The sequence below is a fragment of the Ursus arctos genome, unplaced genomic scaffold (genome assembly GCF_023065955.2).
Source record: "Ursus arctos isolate Adak ecotype North America unplaced genomic scaffold, UrsArc2.0 scaffold_9, whole genome shotgun sequence".
In the NCBI taxonomy this organism is placed as follows: domain Eukaryota; kingdom Metazoa; phylum Chordata; class Mammalia; order Carnivora; family Ursidae; genus Ursus; species Ursus arctos.
In genome coordinates, this window is record NW_026623111.1 from 20,427,635 (window position 1) to 20,446,727 (window position 19,093).

The 19,093-nt window shown below is 37.5% G+C and overlaps 1 protein-coding gene across 8 annotated transcripts in view; it reads left to right on the plus strand.

Annotated features, from left to right (window-relative positions):
• Positions 1-17,705, plus strand: part of RBPJ (recombination signal binding protein for immunoglobulin kappa J region) — a 218,205-nt gene extending 200,500 nt beyond the window's left edge. For all 8 annotated transcript variants that reach the window (XM_026514547.4, XM_057309826.1, XM_044389756.3 and 5 more), the window contains 7 exons: positions 3,603-3,777; positions 8,210-8,347; positions 8,504-8,616; positions 11,264-11,404; positions 12,456-12,611; positions 13,174-13,277; positions 13,434-17,705. In XM_026514547.4, the coding sequence (XP_026370332.1) occupies positions 3,603-3,777; positions 8,210-8,347; positions 8,504-8,616; positions 11,264-11,404; positions 12,456-12,611; positions 13,174-13,277; positions 13,434-13,749 (1,143 nt within the window). In that variant the 3' untranslated portion in view covers positions 13,750-17,705. The remainder of the gene's footprint in view (positions 1-3,602; positions 3,778-8,209; positions 8,348-8,503; positions 8,617-11,263; positions 11,405-12,455; positions 12,612-13,173; positions 13,278-13,433) is intronic.
• Positions 17,706-19,093: the final 1,388 nt, after the last annotated feature.

The window sequence follows — 19,093 nt, forward strand, 5'->3', positions numbered from 1 at the left end:
GGTGATGAGCTAGGAGATTTGTACACTCCAGTGCAGTTTTAGTCATTTTACAGATAATATGCAGAATGTGCACCAAGAAGCCTTAATACCAGCCTTCTTCAAATATTTTTATGACATTTCTATCTTTATAATTTTTATCAGTAAGACTTGTCAACTATGTATTTTTTAATTAGGTTTGCAGTAAAACTTATTACAATAAAAGTGGTTTCATTTTAAAAGAAAATAGAGCAGTAAGAAATATTTCTAAATTATGACCTTTGAGCCTAAGTAAAGGATATATTTAAGTGGTAGGCTGATCTGATAAGCCTTAGCTTGTCTCACCTATTTTCCTGTTCTGTAGAAAGTCTCAGTTATAGGTCTCCAAGCTGTACATTTAGACACTTGGTACTATGGAATGACTACTTAGGTAGGTGGTGAGAAGCCAGGGATTGTAGGTACCAGTGTGTATAACTTGTTAACTGAATTTCATTGCCTGCTTTAACCAATTCCAGCTTCTAGCATTTTAAGGGAAGTAATACCAAACAAACAGCATCCCCACTTGCCTTTCCCAGCATCATGGCTTAGTATGTCTTTCTTCAACTTATACCATTATATTCTTTTCCCAAACCCTAAAAATTCATACAAGATGAAAAGAATACCTGAAAGCTTGAGCGTTAACTAGTATTTAAAGCATCTGCTAATGGGCTAGGATAATGTCTATAAGCCAAATTTACTTGTTAATATTAGTTTTAATGAAAAATGCTATTAGAGAAGTCTTACTTTATATAAAATAAGACTTGTTGAGAGTCAGCAGAAGGCATTCCAGGTGGAAGGAACATCATATGTGCTTGGAGCCTAAAGGTGTAAGAACATGGTAGGTGTGGGCCCAGATAGGCAAAGATGGCCTGAGCAGTGTGACCCTGAGCTTCAGAGAGAGGCCCTTTGCGCTTGCCTGTCTCACTTCATCTCCATTCATTGAAGGTAATACTCTTTTCTTTCAATAGTCTGCTCATTGGTTCAGTTAGTCATTATTCAAAAAGAAGGGATATTTGTTTTGCACTATTTGGCTATTTGTACTTAATATTCATTACAGTAAAGTTCTAATATATGTAGCACTTAATATGGTCATGACATTTGACTCTGTTGATAATATTTTGGATCTGAGATTTCACTTAATGATGTTTTAAATTTGTTAAATACTCATTTCCTCAATTTTATATCTTACACAGTTGGAACTAGGTAAGCTATACAGCATGAATTAATCCCTACTTAGCCCACTTGTGTTTTTCTTATTCTCAAAAATTACATCCCCTACACCTCTCTTGCTAGCACTATTTGTATAATTCAGATATTTCTACAGTACTTTTGCAATATTACGTCTGGTATTTCTCGTTTCAGGGCAGATGTTTTTACTATGGCCTGAAGATCTTGTCTTCAGAGAGTTGTTCTTAAGTTAAATTGTTTATTATTTATAGAAAGGTTTATTTTATGCCATTTTCTATCTATTCTAGAATTTTGTTAGCTAATCTAGCCTTTTAGTATGATGAATGTAACTTTAAACTTCATTTACTTTATTTTCTTAAAGCCATAATACTTTTTCTGAGTAGTGACTTTTTCCTTTTTTTTTTTTTTTAAATGGAATTTGAGTAGTTTGTGGTCAGTGGTCTTACAGTTTTTTTAAAAAAAAATAATGGTTCTAGTAAAGTTATCCCAGGTACGATTAGTTTTTCGTGGATTCAGACTACTCACTTTTGGAAAGAAATAGAGATATGTTTTCCTTTTTTTTCAAAGGGATATATGTATTTGCTTTTTCCAAACAAAATGAAACCCTTTGTGTGAAAGTCTTTTTCCCATGAGAATTTAATTATCTTCACTTAGATACACATTTCACTTTTGTTCCCTGTAACTGTCTGTTTTAGTATGTTGATACCCATTTTCCTAGACTTTGTCTTTTATGATGCAGACGCCACAGCATCTCTGAGCACTTGGAGATCGTTGAGTAGAAGGGGCTGCATGAGTGTGAAGTACTGTTGTTTTTATTTTCCTTTTTACTATTATTAACTTTATCTTAATTTTGTCTTCTGCAGAACAAAGCTTCTCAAAGCTTTTACCACACTTCTGAATTTATGAAAACTTTTGAGTGTAAAATATTCACATGGCAACTACATTTTCTTACATAACTTTGCTATTGAGAAATGAAATAAACTGCGGCATTATCTTTGTTCTGCTACTAAAATTGCCCAAGGTTACAATTTAAAAAATTTAAAACCTAGAATACATTAGCTATTTCGTAAATAAGTGGCATTTTTCCTGATTTTTAAAAGAAACACACAACAGAGGTTGTCAAAGAAACTTGTTTAGCCTAATTTCAAGGTAGAGCATTGATCTTTTAAAAAATATAATTCAGATATTTTAAATACTTAAGCTGTGTTTTAGCATCATTTACCCAATCTGGAAAAAGAGATCAATAATTTAGTTCCTTGCCTAATTCATAGGGATCAGGGGACTAGGAAACATTTTAGAATTGTCACATGTATTTGAGATAGTAGCATTGAGAATGTTTTTGCTGTTTTGCCAGTGCTATAACTCTGTAATTCTATCTCTTCAGTTATCAGAATTTATTTTCTGGTAAACTGGCATAATAACTTGCTGCAATTATTTTCTCCGTTACCTTTCAATCCAGCTCTTATTTTGAGTAAGCACTGGCCCAGTGTGGGGCTTGAACTCATGACTCTGAGATCAGGAGTTGCATGCTTCACCGACTGAGCCACCCAAGCACCCCTCAGGCCAGTTCTTCGGATGATGTAATATGAATTATCCCATTGGGCAAAGTCAACCATTTTTTTTATAAAGAATTCTTTAAAGTACGCTCATATCCCTTTCTGGCACAAAACATTGTATAATTATACAGTTAGTCTAACATTGTTTTCGTCAGACTTGTAGTCGGTTGCTCTAGTGTTCAGCTACGTAAAGAAAAACACTGTACGCACTATTTTCAAAAGGACCACTGCTAAAATCTCTTACATAATTCTGTTGAATTCTGATAGCCTTATTTATATGTTTCGTTTGCAGAAATACAGTCATGGACTATTTTAACTGTAAAATTCTATTTTATTTTATTTTTATTTATTTTTTTTTAAAGATTTTATTTATTTATTTGACAGAGAGAGACAGCCAGCGAGAGAGGGAACACAAGCAGGGGGAGTGGGAGAGGAAGAAGCAGGCTCATAGCGGAGGAGCCTGATGTGGGGCTCGATCTCAGAATGCTGGGATCACGCCCTGAGTCAAAGGCACACGCTTAATGACTGTGCCACCCAGGCGCCCCTAAAATTCTATTTTAAATACTGCTGTACCATTGGTAATTCTGTGATGTGGGTATAGAGCTATATAAAACAGGAAAAAATTGTGTTTTAAAACAATCTTGGGGTAAAATGCATCACAATGTTGGTATTTTATAGACTTGATAAAGATGACTATACTTTGTCTTTCAGTAATTGTTACAGTTGGTTTTATCAGTTATTCATTGAATTCATTCATTGAAAGCTTAGCCATGGCCATACTGAGCTGTAAGTACATAATCAACAAGGTTTTGGTGCTATTGAAACTTTCCTTTTCTTTCACAGAACTATTGCACAGCCAAAACATTGTACATATCAGATTCAGACAAGAGAAAGCACTTCATGTTGTCTGTAAAGATGTTCTACGGCAACAGCGATGACATCGGTGTGTTCCTCAGCAAGCGGATAAAAGTCATTTCCAAACCTTCCAAAAAGAAGCAGTCATTGAAAAATGCTGACTGTATGTATGCTTCAGTTTTCTTTTTTGCCACCAATTCCCATCATAAATTAATAAGACAGATTCAGGTGTTTTGTTTTTTTTTAATTAAAAATTGCTGTTTTATAGCAAGTTCATTTTTTACTAATGTTTTTGTGGCCCTCACTTTATTTGAAACTGTCATACTCGTTTATTATTGCCACTTCATGGGCTTTTTTTTTTTAATTGAAATGAACAAGACTTGGTCTAGGGAAATGGTTCCCAACCAGATTGGGTTCTTCACTGCTCTCCAGAGACCTATGGAAAAATGGGAGTTTTTTTCCTTTTGCTGTCAGGGAGTGATTGATGGTGGCATTGGGTGTGTTGGGCTAGTTTTGCTAAATGTTCTTGTTCTCATTCCATGGAGAATTGATCCACCAAGAATGTCAACAGCTTCTGGGAGACGCTATTCTCAAACGGGCTTTGGAAGGCCATCCTGAAAACCTAAACAAAATTTTTAACATGGTTGCTCTGGCAAAGACTCCTGTCTTAGGAGCAGATTTTTAGACTACCAGAGAAAAATGCTGTCTGATTAAATTATGCATTTCAACCCCTACACCCCATTTTCTTTTTTAAATTTTAACCCTTTATGATGAAAACTTTCAGACTTACACTACTTTCTCCCTTTTACATAAGGTGACCATGCACCTGGCCTCAACAGCTTTTGCCACTTCTCTTTCATTATTTCCATGGCCTCTTCCTTCTCTTGACACCTGGAATATTTTAACGGAAATCTCAGATATCCTGTTCTGTCAGCCACCATTTCTGCAGCAGTGATTCTTTTTTTTTTTTTTTTTTAAAGATTTTATTTATTTGACAGAGATAGAGACAGCCAGCGAGAGAGGGAACACAAGCAGGGGGAGTGGGAGAGGAAGAAGCAGGCTCATAGCAGAGGAGCCTGTTGTGGGGCTCGATCCCACAACGCCAGGATCACGCCCTGAGCCGAAGGCAGACGCTTAACCGCTGTGCCACCCAGGCGCCCCCTGCAGTAGTGATTCTTAACAGCTTTCTTTTGAAACATCAGTGAGCCTAAAAAAGTTGGCCGTACTTCTTTGATGCCATCTAAAAACCAGTCCATGTGCAGATTTATTACAGTTGTGTTTTTGTGGGTTTTTTTCTTAGCAGTTGGCCTGTTCAAACTTGGATCCAAATAAGGTCCATACATTTTAATCTGTGATAGTGTATTCTCTCCCCCTCCAACCTTTTATTTCTTCCATCCCATTTGTTGAAGAACCTGGGTCATTTTTCCTTTGGAATTTCCATATTCTGAATCTGGCTTGTTACATGTCCTCTGTTGCTCATATTTTCCATAAACTGGTGGTTAGACTTAAAGACCTACTTTAGAATTAGCTGGTCCTCTATATGTCCGTTTCCTTCAAATCAGAAATCGTATGATATCTGATCATCCCGCTTTTGTCCTGTTAAGATTGTTTATAGTAAGTTGAGCTGTTGTTAGCTTCATCCATCCGTCACAGGGTTCCTCAGCAACCTTAACCATTGATGATGGCTGCTTAAATCCAGTATTTTATGAAGGGCTTTTTCTGATTCTTCTACTCTTAACTTAATTTGTTAGCAGTTTGTTTCAAAAATAGTCTGCAGAGGAAAGGCAGGATAAATGCTTGTTTACTAATTTGCAGAATAACAGTAGTATTCTTTGGAAATGCCGAGTGTGGTTTTAGGTGTTTTGTTTAGTTTGATTGCTTTTGTTTTGTTTCATTTTGTTTTATTATGAACTTACTGGGTTTTTATGTATTGGATGGTTTTAGTTCTCTCAGTCATTATTACTATAATCATTTGCTTTATATTATAGAAATTTTCAAACATATAGACAGTTGCATAATTACATGAAACCTCTTGTGTTCGTCTGACTTCAACAATGATCTTAACTGCAGGCCAGTTTTATTTCATCTATACCCATCTCCCACCCCGCTTTCCTCTGCCTCATTTTAATTTTATGCAAATCCAAGACCTATCATCTGCAAATATGTGTCTCTGAAAGAGAGAGATTCTTGTTTTTTTTAATATAATTATAATACCATGATCACATAAAAACAAGTATATTATAAAACAACTATAAAAAGAAATAATTTCTTCATCTTGGGGTGCCTGGGTGGCTCAGTCAGTTAAGTGTCTGTCTTTGGCTCAGGTCATGATCCCAGGGTTCTGGGATTGAGCCCCACAGCAGGCTCTCTTCTCAGCAGGGAGTCTGCTTCTCCCCCTTTCCCTCTGCCTGCCCTCCACCTGCTTGTGCTGTCTTTCTCTCTCTTTGTGAAATAAATAAATAAAATCTTTGGGACGCCTGGGTAGCGCAGTTGTTAAGCGCCTGCCTTTGGCTCAGGGCGTGATCCCGGCATTCCGGGATCGAGTCCCACATCGGGCTCCTCCGCTGGGAGCCTGCTTCTTCCTCTCCCACTCCCCCTGCTTGTGTTCCCTCTCTCGCTGGCTGTCTATCTCTGTCAAATAAATAAATAAAAAATCTTTAAAAAAAAAAAATAAAATCTTTAAAATAAAGAAATAATTTCTTCATCTCATCAAATATCTAGTCAGTTGATCAAATATAAAATCATCTAAAATGTCATTTTTTAAGTATTTTGTTTGAATCACAATTCAAATTTTGAATCTCCACCAGGTATTATAATACATATTGTGTTGACCCGTCCTTGAGTACTTTTAATCTTGGATTCCCTCTTTATCTCTCTCTTTCCCTCTCTCCCTCCCTCCCCCCCCCCCCTTGTAATGTGTTTATTCAGGAGACTGAGTCATTGGCCCGCAGAGATTTCCACATACTGGATTTTGTTCATTTCACTTCCTTGGTGTAGTTTAACGTATTTTGTAAATTCGTAGTGTCAAAGAGAAACACACTAGAGCCCAGACACTAGTTAAAGGTGTAAAGATGGATTTTGTTCAGTACTATCACAGGGAGAAGAGGCCTCAGTGTAGAACTGAACTCAATTCCAAATACATCAAGGACAAGTGAGGATTTATAATTAAGGAGCAGAGTGAGGGAATGGTCAGTGGGTAGAAAATTACTAAGAGGAAACATGAAGGGTAGGGGGTTCTAGAGGAGCTAGCTTGAGAGGCTTTTTGCTAAAGGCTGGCCTAGGTGATGAGATATGCAGGGTGGGAGATGGGGAACTTGATCAGATTTCAAGGGGGAGAGGATGACTTAGCGGGGTTCTTGGGAATAACTGGGGTACGCAGGCCAATTACTGGGCCCAAGGAAGAGGCCTCCTTGGAAACAGGACTCAGAGGAACCTGTCTGTAAAGTTGCTGAGGTTTAATTTAGAAGCTTGGTCAGATTTAAATTTGTTGTTCTTTGGGGTTTTTTGTTGTTGTTGCTAGAGGACAAAGCTTACTTCATAGTGATAGTATTCTTGCTAATGTCATGTATTCAGACTATTTCTAATTCAAATTACAGGATTTTACTTAACCTCTAACTTTGTTTTTCTGTTGATCATAAGTTTCTTGTTGGCAAAGAACATATTTCACTTTCAGAATATTTTCCTGCTCACATAGACATGTTTTGTTTTGGTTTTTTTTCCAAGAAATTTCATGCACCACTATACTTCAGGGAATTTAGAAAAAATCAAAATCTCTAAAATCACAAAGGCAGTTGATATCAACTTTGGTAAACATTCTGCTAGACTCCTCTCTCTGAATACATTCCATAGGATTGGTTGTGAGCACATGGAGACACACGGGCAGTCACATTAAGTTTTGTGTGTTGTGTGTGTGTGTGTGTGTGTGTGTGTGTGTGTACACCTAATGGAACCACAGTTTCATCTACTAATGGAACCACAGTATACAGAGGGTTTTATAGTCTGCTTTTCCATTCAGTGGTCTTCTAGGGAGATCTTTTCTTTTCTTTCTTTCTTTTTTTTTTTTTTAAGATTTCATTTATTCATTTGACAGAGAGGGAACACAAGCAGGGGGAGTGGGAGAGGAAGAAGCAGGCTCCCAGTGGAGCAGGGAGCCCGATGTGGGGCTTGATCCCAGACCCTGGGATCACGCCCTGGGCTGAAGGCAGACACTTAACGATTGAGCCACCCGGGTGCCCCTAGGGAGATATTTTCTTAATTGGTGCATTTAGATACATAGTATTTAAATAGGTAAATGATATTATAATTTATTTAATCAGTTTTCTGCTGTTCGATATTTATTATTTAAAAAATAATTTCCCTTCACTGAACAGCATTGCATGAAACATACCGTGTAGCTCTCATTTAAAAATTTTTATGGACATATATCTTTAGTGTGACATTATTAATGAGAGTTACCTTGACTTTTTTTTTTTTTAAGGGTATCAGTGTGTTAGCAGAATCTGTTAATTATTGTTATAATAAAGAATAATCGTAATTTGCCAAGTACAGGTCCCTTCCCCCCAATCACATAAATAGAAACTATTTTTTCTTTGCAGTATGCATTGCCTCAGGAACAAAGGTGGCTCTGTTTAATCGACTTCGATCCCAGACAGTTAGTACCAGATACTTGCATGTAGAAGGAGGTAATTTCCATGCCAGTTCTCAGCAGTGGGGAGCATTTTACATTCATCTCTGTGAGTACAAAAATGTGTATTTGATGTTTTTAGTGTGAAATTGTTAAATTCTTTGATAATAAGACATACAGCTATATTAAGTTTTGTTTTTTTCCTAAGTAGATTAATGAATTCCACAAGATAATAATTCGATCTCTTTTTTTCATTCCACTATAGTGGATGATGATGAATCAGAAGGAGAAGAATTCACAGTTCGCGATGGCTACATCCACTACGGACAAACAGTCAAACTTGTGTGTTCCGTCACTGGCATGGCACTCCCAAGATTGGTACGACTCTGCTTTTGCTTTAGTCATATGTGTAGTGAATATAAAAGACATAGCATTCAAATGTAAAAATACACTTCAATTTCATGCTTTTTAATTTAAGAACATGTATCAATAGTCACTGCTATTTGTCATTCACAGTTATATGCCACTTTATTGTAAAAACGATTTAAGGCAGTTAGCCAGTTTTTATGAATGCATTCGTAAATGACTTTCTGTTATACTATCTCTAATGAATTTTGGTGGAGTTTTCCTTTTTGGTTGTATATCTGAACATGTTCAATAGAGGGCACTAAATAATTGCGTTATGATTTCTTTCCTTAACTAATACAGATATCTGTGATCATTTTTTTGTGGTACCTGCTATATCCCGCCACAGGACCAAGTTTTCGGAAGCATAGAAATTCTTCTTGAAAAATAGAAACATAGTTTTTATTAGTTTACTCTCCCACAAGAAGATAGATTTATTGAAAATTAAATTGTTATTCCATACTCTGAGAGAGAGGCATGGTGTTTAGGCCTTTTTGTTCACTAGGATGATTTTGCAACTATAAAAACTGCATTTCTTAGTAAAATGAAAGCAAAAGCCCCTTATAGACTCCCTCCTTCATGTACCCCCTCCTTTTCTGAAACAGAGTACAATTTAGTTAAGATGGAGGGGATTTATGAGTAGCCCTGATTCAAGGTCAAGTTGGAGGGACATGGTGTTGGGCTGTATGCAGTTTATCTCAGAAATATGGTAAGTATTGTACCAACAGGCTACAAAGCCAGCAAAAGGAGAGAACACCAATTAGAGTAATCCCTGATGTTTTATGAATGTAGAATTCACCAGACACATACCTTAAGTTACAGTGTTTGCACTACTTGTTATCAGATTTCTTTCCTTTTCTCAATAATTAGAAATGACCAAAGCAAGTTTTGATGACACATACTAGTGAACATCTTTGGTTTCCTTATTGGTGAGAGGCCATTCAGCAGTGTCTATGTCCAAAGAACTCTTGTGGGGAATAAAATTGAACCAGACATGTCTCATGTTCCCATTGTGCTTATTCTTAGCTAGTGGAGAAACAGGGAAGTACACAGATAACAGTACTCTAGACAATCATGACTCCTACGTGATGGAGAAGCATGAGTGAGTGTTGTAGACTTAGAGGAAGCTCTAGACAGACATCATTCAGAAATCAGTTATTTCTCTAAAACCCAAACCTCAAATTAAATGTAGCTTGAACTTCAGCATTGAATTGAAATATTTTGCTTGAGTTTAGTCAATCTCCCAGACTATGTTAGAACTTATAATTGCCAAAGAAATACCCATAGTAACGTAGTAAAGGTTAAAACAAATGAGAAGAAAATAAGCTAAAACAGGATAAAGAGGGACTTGGGGTGCTTTGAGGGGTCAGAAATCTTTGCAGTGGGGATATTTGAATAGAGACCAGAATGAAGTTGGGAACCACAAACTCTGAAGTACATTTCAGACAGACAGCATGAGTGCAAAAAGAACTTAAGATGGGAATATGAGACAAATGTTAAAAAAGCCATGGTAGCCCAAGCCAGGGGAGGGATGGAGGGAGCGAGTGGCAGGAATTGAGATATTATCTACATATAATAGGAGCACACCAGAGGGTTTTAAACAGGGTGTGATGGCTGGTTTATGTTTAGAAGGGTAATTGCAGCTGCTCTGTGAAGAGGAGAACATGGGGTGTAGCAGTGGGAGCAGAGAGACAGCAGTTGGGCTTCTGTCATAATTCAGGCAAGAGTTGATGGTGGCATCTTAGACCAGGATTGTAGTGGTAAGGTGATGAGAGGTGACAGATTTATTTGAAATGGGACCTAATGGAATTTGTCGACAGATTGGATGGTCGGGTGTAAGAGAAAACAAGGAGTCAAGGGTGACTCCAGAGGTTTGGATTGAGTGAGTGGTGGTGCTGTTTATTGAGCTGTGAGTTGGAGGAGGGTCACTTGGAGGAGGAACTGAAAAATCTGGGCTTTTTAAAAATATTCTATTTTTTTTTTTAAAGATTTTATTTATTTGTCAGAGAGAGAAGAGAGAGAGCACAAGCAGGGGGAGCTGCAGGCAAAGGGAGAAGCGGGCTCCCTGCTGAGCAAGAAGCCTGATGTGGGACTCAATCCTAGGACCCTGGGATCATGACCTGAGCTGAAGGCAGATGCTTAATCGACTGAGCCACCCAGGCATCCCAAAAATCTGGGTTTTGATGAAGATTGAGGTAGCCTACTAAACATCTTAAATGGAACTGTTGAGTCAATAGTTAAACATACAAGTCAAGTGCCAGAGGAGAGAGGTTAGGGCTGGAGATACAACCTTAGGAGTTGCCAGCCTCTGATTAGTACGTTGGCCAGCAGGATTAACATCAGCTGTCGGTTTGTTAGAAATGCAGACTGTTAGGCCCCCATGAGATCTGTGGGATTAGAACAAGAACCCCAGATGATTTGTATGCACATCAAAGTCTGAAAAGCAGTGATCTGGAAAACAAGTATCTGCCCGCCCTGTTTTTCAGGTGTTCTCAGAAGAAGGTAACACCTTCCACATTCTACCATGCTTGTAATCTGGAAGTATTTCTTACACCTTGCCTTATTGTTTGTAAATGTTTGCCATATGTGATGACTTCCTTTTCTAATTACTGAAATACAGATAATTAGGAAGGTTGATAAGCAGACCGCATTACTGGATGCAGATGATCCCGTGTCACAACTCCATAAATGTGCATTTTACCTTAAGGATACGGAAAGAATGTACTTGTGCCTTTCTCAAGAAAGAATAATCCAGTTTCAGGTACGTTTTAAAATTATTGGTAAAAACGTGCCATCGTTTGGTTAGCAGCATACAGACACCGAAAACTCTCGTACGTTAACTGTTCCCAAATACATGAAGCTGTTTTCAGATATTTATCTCAAGTCCAAAGGTTCTTAACCTGCATGATCCTGAGACATGGCAGGCACCCTACCTCAGGGAAGAACTCAAAACTATAAAAATGTTCTTGGAGAAACAGTTACCATGTAGTTCTGGGAATCAGAAAGTTTCTCAGATCTTCCAAAAGTAGCTTTGGGTGTTCAGTGAATCCCCTGAAACTGCATGAAGACATGGTATACAGATACACGCATGTTTGGCGGGCCGGTTCGTAATCATCAGATTTACATTGCAGTCTTCCTAGATAGTAATGACGAGATGTCTTAAAAGCTGAGTTTTGACTACCTTCGCTCAGAAGTCTTTCAGGAGGACATCTATGACATGGACAGATGATTTAATAGGATAATTATACTTTCTTGTGAAACTCATTTGTAAACCTCTGGAGACCTGTTTCAGAGAGATGGCCATGTGCAGCCATTCTCCTCAGCCCAGAGAAGATGGACTGTTTTGGGTGTTTCAAGGAAGGGTAGGGGAGTGCCAGTTCACATCTCGGTTCCCTCCAGCTGAAAGTGTGTGAGTTTCTAACTGCTCTTTAAGCTTGAGGGGCTCCTCGTCTCTTTCTTAGGGATCTGTAAAGGGTTTTAAATAGCTATTTACACCATGAATGCTGATCTTTTATTAAATTATACAGGTATTGGCCTACTCTCAAATGCTTATTATGAAAGGTATTATTTTTAATATGTCACTGAAATATTTTATAATGAAAAAACTGCTGAATGCGAGATTGCCATATTAAATATTCTGTTTGTGTTTATTTAGGGACTGGCAAAGCCCCGTGTTGGGAAGTTCATAAATTTGTACTGAGCTCTTTCCCTGTTAACTCCAGTGTACGAGTGCTACCTTGTTAAAATTGTCTTATACTGCAGTGTCTTATACTGCAATAAAACTCTGTTTCAAAACGTTCTTTCTTCATAAGGCCACTCCATGCCCAAAAGAACCAAATAAAGAGATGATAAATGACGGCGCTTCCTGGACAATCATCAGCACGGATAAGGCCGAGTACACCTTTTACGAGGGCATGGGCCCTGTCCTTGCCCCGGTCACCCCTGTGCCTGTCGTAGAAAGCCTTCAGGTAAGATCACTTATTCACAAGTTGACTTTTAGCTCTTTGTCACTGCTCCCAGCTCTGACTTGGTATGATTTTTATTTTACAATAAATGATTTTTCTCCAACTCCTGTGATTTGGGGATGTTGTTAATACGTTGTTTCATGATTTAAAAAAAAAAATAAGAGCATACTTTTATACAAGAAAATTTAAGTTTAAATCTACTTGTATGTTATCTTGCGATGTGTTTAGCTCACTTTGTCTTTATAATCATGTTATTTTTTTTTAAGATTTTATTTATTTATTAGCAGGGGGGATGGGGGGCAGAGGGAGAGGGCGAAGCAGGCTCCCCACTGAGTAGGGAGCCTAACACGGGGCTCAGTCCCAGGACCCTGGGATCATGACCTGAGCTGAAGGCAGATGCTTAACCGACTGAGCCACCCAGGCGCCCCTATAATCATGTTATTTAAAAAGAAGAGTTTTACTCATTTTTTTCATAAATCATAGTCAAATGAAAAACTAGTCTGTGTACTTTAATGAAAAATGAAAATTTTTTCTCAACATTGTTCTCATTTTCTGTGAATTTCAGTTGAATGGCGGTGGGGACGTAGCAATGCTTGAACTTACAGGACAGAATTTCACTCCAAATTTACGAGTGTGGTTTGGGGATGTAGAAGCTGAAACTATGTACAGGTACTTAATGAAACTTCTTACATCATCTAGAGTTTTTGATGGGGGTGGGTACATGAGATTCTTTCCTAATATTGATTGTAATGTATCAAGCAACCTCTTTTAAGTTCCAGTTCTAAAACGTACATGGCTTCTAAGTGATTTCTATTTCCCCCTCAGATGTGGAGAGAGTATGCTCTGTGTTGTCCCAGACATTTCTGCATTCCGAGAAGGTTGGAGATGGGTCCGACAGCCAGTCCAGGTTCCAGTAACTTTGGTCCGTAATGATGGAATCATTTATTCCACCAGCCTTACCTTTACCTACACACCAGAACCAGGGCCACGGCCACACTGCAGTGCGGCAGGAGCAATCCTTCGAGCCAATTCAAGCCAAGTGCCCCCTAATGAATCAAACACAAACAGCGAGGGAAGTTACACAAATGTCAGCACAAATTCAACCAATGTCACATCATCTGCAGCAACAGTGGTGTCCTAACTACCGTCTTTTCGCTAGGACTTAAACTGACTTGAGTGCGGCAAAACGTTGACAAAATAAAAGAGAGAGAGAGAAAGAAAAAGGAAAAAAATGAACAATCTTTTGTGGTTTCTTGGAAAACTTTTCATACCAGGTGATACTGTTCCAAAACCCCATTACCTACAAGTGCTGATTGGAAGTGCAGAAGCCACAGTAAAACAGACAAGCAAAACACGGAAATGTACATTGGAAATCGATTTTTTTTTTCAGCTGTTCTTTTTGTTTGGTTGGTTTTTGTTTGGTTTTGTTTAAATGGGCAAGAATAGAGATGTGGCTGGAATAAAAGTTAATCAAACTAGAAGACACAAATCTAACATAGTTTTTACGGACCAAGGAACTTGTATAAGCTTTAGCAAAAGGTACATTTTCACCATACCTTTTTTTATATCACAGTATATAGTACACCTTTGTTACCAAATAGGTTGTTCTCCTCCCTGCCCCCCCTTTGAGCTTCTGCTCTTCAGTACATTCAAGTTCCAAGCCTGACCACGCTTGTTTAATCTAATTACCATATTCTTCCAGGGTTGGTTTTTGATTTTTGTTTTGTTCTGTTTTGTTTTGATTTAAGGCTGGAACTATCCTTTTTTTTTTTTTTAAGTTGATGTCTTATGACTTTTCATGAGTCGAAATTGTTTTGATTTCAGCAAGTCAAATCTTGTAAAGGCCCGCATATTTTTTTAAGATTATATGAAGTCTGTGCAAAAGCTTTAAAAAAAAAAAATGCCTCTGCCTTGCCTGCAATACACGCAATGTACGTTAGCTTCGTCTCTGTTCTCAGACACTGTCCCTTGTTACGTCCTTGTTTTCCTTTTTTTTTTTTTTAAAGTATTTATAGTGGTATTCCAAGAGGTTCTAACATTTATGTGGAATTAAATGTGGCCATTTAGTCCTTAATGAATTAATGGCACAGAACATGATGGTATTTGAAGTGTTCTCTCCCCTTCTCCCATGCGTAAATGTATCTCCATGTTCCAGGATTTGTTCAGGTCCTTTCCCCTCCCCCCACCTCCACAAGCCCCTGATTTTGTACATAACTTGTATTATGTGTAAGTTAAACATTTTATTTTGAACTTGGAATGTTCCCAGTGATTTCATTCAGCAGGGCGTTTTCTGCCTTGTCGGCATATGACAAAAAATATATATATATCATGAGAAGTATTTGCTACCAGTTGGTGGATGGTGCCCTTATTGAGGAAAATCTCAGCAAAAGCATGTGTTTGTTTACTTTTTTTTTTTCTTGGTAGCCTAGGTCAAAACATCATTGTAACCTTAAAACAAGATGCTTTTATTAGATGACCAACTAAAATAGCTTGGAAGACAGTACTTTAGAACAGATAGTTGTGAGATTATAAAACCGCAGATGTAATTTATCTTTCCACATCTCTCCTGCCTTTCTTTGTCTTCTCTTCCCCAGTACTGAGTGTCTCTGCAAATGTCTCCTACTCAGAAAACATTTCTTTTCCATTCAGTTAAGATTTAGTTGCATTCAGGGTTGTGTGTTGGCCTCATGTGTTTGGCTCACCGGTTTCACATTGCTTCCCTTCCTGCACTTCGATTATACCTTTGCTTGGTTTTTTAGAAATTGCGGCCGACTCACTGGGCTACTTTTAGTACAGGAACCATGTGTGTAACTTACAGGACACAGTCTAGTAATACAATCATCCTTCTTAGAGTTAAAAACTACCTCTAGAATGTGGTAAGCTTTTACTGTCCCATAAAACAGGAGCCACAAGTACCTTACGAATGCAAAACTAACTTGCTGCAGTGTTTCCAGACAGAACATTGTCTTTCTGGTGTCCTGGGCGATTTTGAAAACGTTTTTGTTGGAAGACTTTTTAAACGTCTTAGTAGTAGCTTTTTTTGTCCAGCTATGCTGTCTTCATCACTCATCCTTTTGCTCAGACTATGTCATTGTAAATACGATTCCTAACCTCTCTAAATCACCTTTTCCTCAGTTTTCAAGGGGGAAGTCATTTGTAAGACATATTAATGGTTAAATCAAAGTTATTGTGGTTTTATCTTACTGCAAGCCTTTTTAATTACTCACAGGCTGCATTATTCTCTCTCTATAGCCTTCTCTTCAGATCTGCTCCAGTCACTAGCTTCTGTAAGCTGACCCTGCCTCACACTTTAAATCTGTTTCAGTGATCGAGGGCAGAATTGTGGCCTTATCTTTCTTTGTTTTAACTGTTTACTAGCTGCTTCTTGCAAACTCGCTTATTTTCGAGTAGTATTTATTCTCTGTTGAGTCATGGAAATAGTGAAATCGTCTTTACACAGTGCTTTTCATTCGGAGTATGGAAATATTTTCAGTGCCGCTTTCCTTTGAATGGGCCACAAGTTTCCTCCCCTTCCCAGGTTTGGTATTTAGTTATGAAACTGTGTTAAATTAACCGATAACAGATGAGATACTTTTGAAGAACAAATGATTCCTTACCTACCTTTGCAGCTCAAATTAATTTTTCAAGTTTATGGCTTTATTAAAATGAACTTTGCCTTTTTACTATTTAATTATACCTTATTTTGGCTCTTTGTTTCTTTTAATGAGATGATTTTGAAATATTAGACTGTAAAGCCTTTTCCTGTTTGTTTTATTTGTTTGAAAAGTCCAAGAATGTACTTACACAGGCATTTCCCTTGCTATTTTATGCCATTCTGCATACCACAAACTAAAGACTGAAATGATTTGTCCGTTGTAGCTTCTTTTTTATCAGTAGGTCTTTTGTCAGCTGCTTTAAAAAAAAATTTCATGGATTTGTGAATTCATTTTCAGTGTGTAATTTATAGGAGCCTTGTCGTCTGGTTATGGAAGAACACAGCCCCTCCTCCAATGGCATTATTAGAGATGCTGGTCCTTTTTCCTCGTAAATGACTGTCTTAGAATGGTGACCACTTCGGTTAAAGTAGAGAACATTTGACTTTGGGGTTTTCTTTGTGTTTTTTAATTCTATTTTAGAAGCGTATCTTCTACTCTCATGAGCGAAGCAATTTCTAAAAATATGCTAGAAGCTGAGTCTGTGATCTGGTATGTTTTTATTAGTTCCACTGAATTGATTACATAGATTGGGAAGGCAAGTTAAAGTCTTTAAATGTAGAATGCCCTTTTGAATTTGAATGATTTCAGAATTGAACACTAGGATAATATTTAACCTGCTGCTGACTTTTCTTCATCTGTGGCAACTAAAGGCATCCTCATTTATGTGTTAGTGAAATATTTATCACTCTTCTGCACAGACTTATTTGCGATCATAACTGGTTAGTTTTTGTGTGTTTTTTTAAATGAAACTGGTACCATCTGTGCCCTCACAGAATATTCCCAATGCAATTTTTGAGAACTAAACTTGTCATGTTTAACCAGATAATCCACAGGGGGGAGGGGTTCCTTTTTTAAACAAAATGCTATTCAATTATTAACCAAGTTACTTACTTTTGATTTCAAAAGCAGCTGTGTTTTCTGATGAGTACTGAACAAATGTGTGTAATTTTCTGTGCCAGACTTTTGACTTTGTTTTCAAGCACTGTAATGTGGGATGGATGATTAGAAACAATAATATATTAGGGTTTCTATTTAACCCTTTCAGGACTGAACTGTATCTCCTTTTATTAATTTTTCCCTGTGTCGTGATAAATGTTTGCCAGCATTCAGTACTGTGTTGGTCCAGATGTAGGTTTATATGCTCATTTTTAGCTTATTTCTTGTACCTTGCAGCATGCTCTACGCATTCAGTCCTTAAGGGGTTTATTTTACAAACTGTGCGCCTGTAAGGTTTATTAGCAATAAGATAGAAAATTGAGCAAGTTTATACCATAATTTTGTAGAAAAAAGAATCTGCTCAGTTCCATATTTCATCCATGAGAAACCTGCAATACGGCAGTTTCAAGGAATAAATAAAAAGGAAATGTAAACCATTGTAAAAGTCTTCTGTCGAATGTGCCTGATGCATGTATGACCTTCTCTTGATTTCAGAATACTTCATAAAGATACAATTAAATTACATATCACAGTTTGTGTATTAAAAATCTTAGCTGGCTATCTGCATATCATAGTGATTGATAGCTATGTGAATTTCCTTTTCAGTGTTTTTAAGTATGTCACGCTTCCAGGAGAGAGAGTTTGGGGTTTTTTTTCCCCCCTATAAATAAGGAAAGGGGCTTTGTCACTTAAGGGGCATATCTCCCAGTTCAGGAACATTTCAAGCTACTCTCAAGCAGATGAAAGAGGATTATTCTGCAGCAGCTTGCTTTCCTATATAAAATCGTCATTTGCCGTACGAAAGAACATGTGATGATGGTTTATGCTTTTTCATGGGGGCTCCTAATCGGAGAGAGCATTCTTTGTTTAATAGGGAAACAAAGTAAAAGGGGGACGTTATGTATTTTTGAAATCATCACAAGTTTCTTATCTGACTTCTCCCAAAAGAAAAAAATACGTTACTAAAGAGCTCTTGCTCTAAAAATAGTGATTGTTAAATAAGAGACAAACAATTTAGTTGGAAGCTTTTAAAGGTGGAGATTGGTAGTGATTACTTGATGTAGAATTTAGAAGAGAGTAATAAGCATATATTATTCCTTGCTATAAATAGTACGTGAGCCCTTTCTAAGCAGTCTTACCAAAGATGCATTAAGTATATTTTCCTCTTCTTATTGCGGAACCCCTAGGTGATTGCCATTTACAAAGACACAGGGTGAGCTACATAAGGTTCTAGCGGTAAGTGATCACAGAAGGGAGTCTTCTCCTTTAAAAAAAAATCTAGAAAGGTAGACTTGAACCCTAAAAAATGTTTAATGCTAGGAAATCTTGAAGGACATGGATGAAGCTGATGTATGTGAAGATGTGATTCGTCTGGACCTAAGGGTTAGCCTAAACCATAAGGTCAAGCGATAGCGCCTGCAAGAATGGGCAGTCAGTCGTACACAGAGTTCTTTGTGTTCAGGATAAAGTCATTTATGTGCCTGGCACAGAGATAGTAAATAGTTGAGCTAAAGGTGTTAGGCTCACATATATAGAAATCATGACTCATCTTGGTTCACTGAAAAGGCAGATAAATAGCCTCTCCTACAGAAATGGGAGAAGGTTTTGACTACAAGAACCATTCATACCAAACATAGATACAACTGTTGGGATTTACAGAATGTTTTGCTTTTTGGTGCTTTAAATTGTGTATTCTATGAAAAAAGATGTTTCAAGGTAAATATGAAGTTGAGGTGTGTATCCAGTTCTTTCTGCATAATGATTGTAGTCCTTGCTTTTCATCTCTTAACTTCTCCCACCTTACTTACTCATGCAAACGTGTAGGTCAGTCGA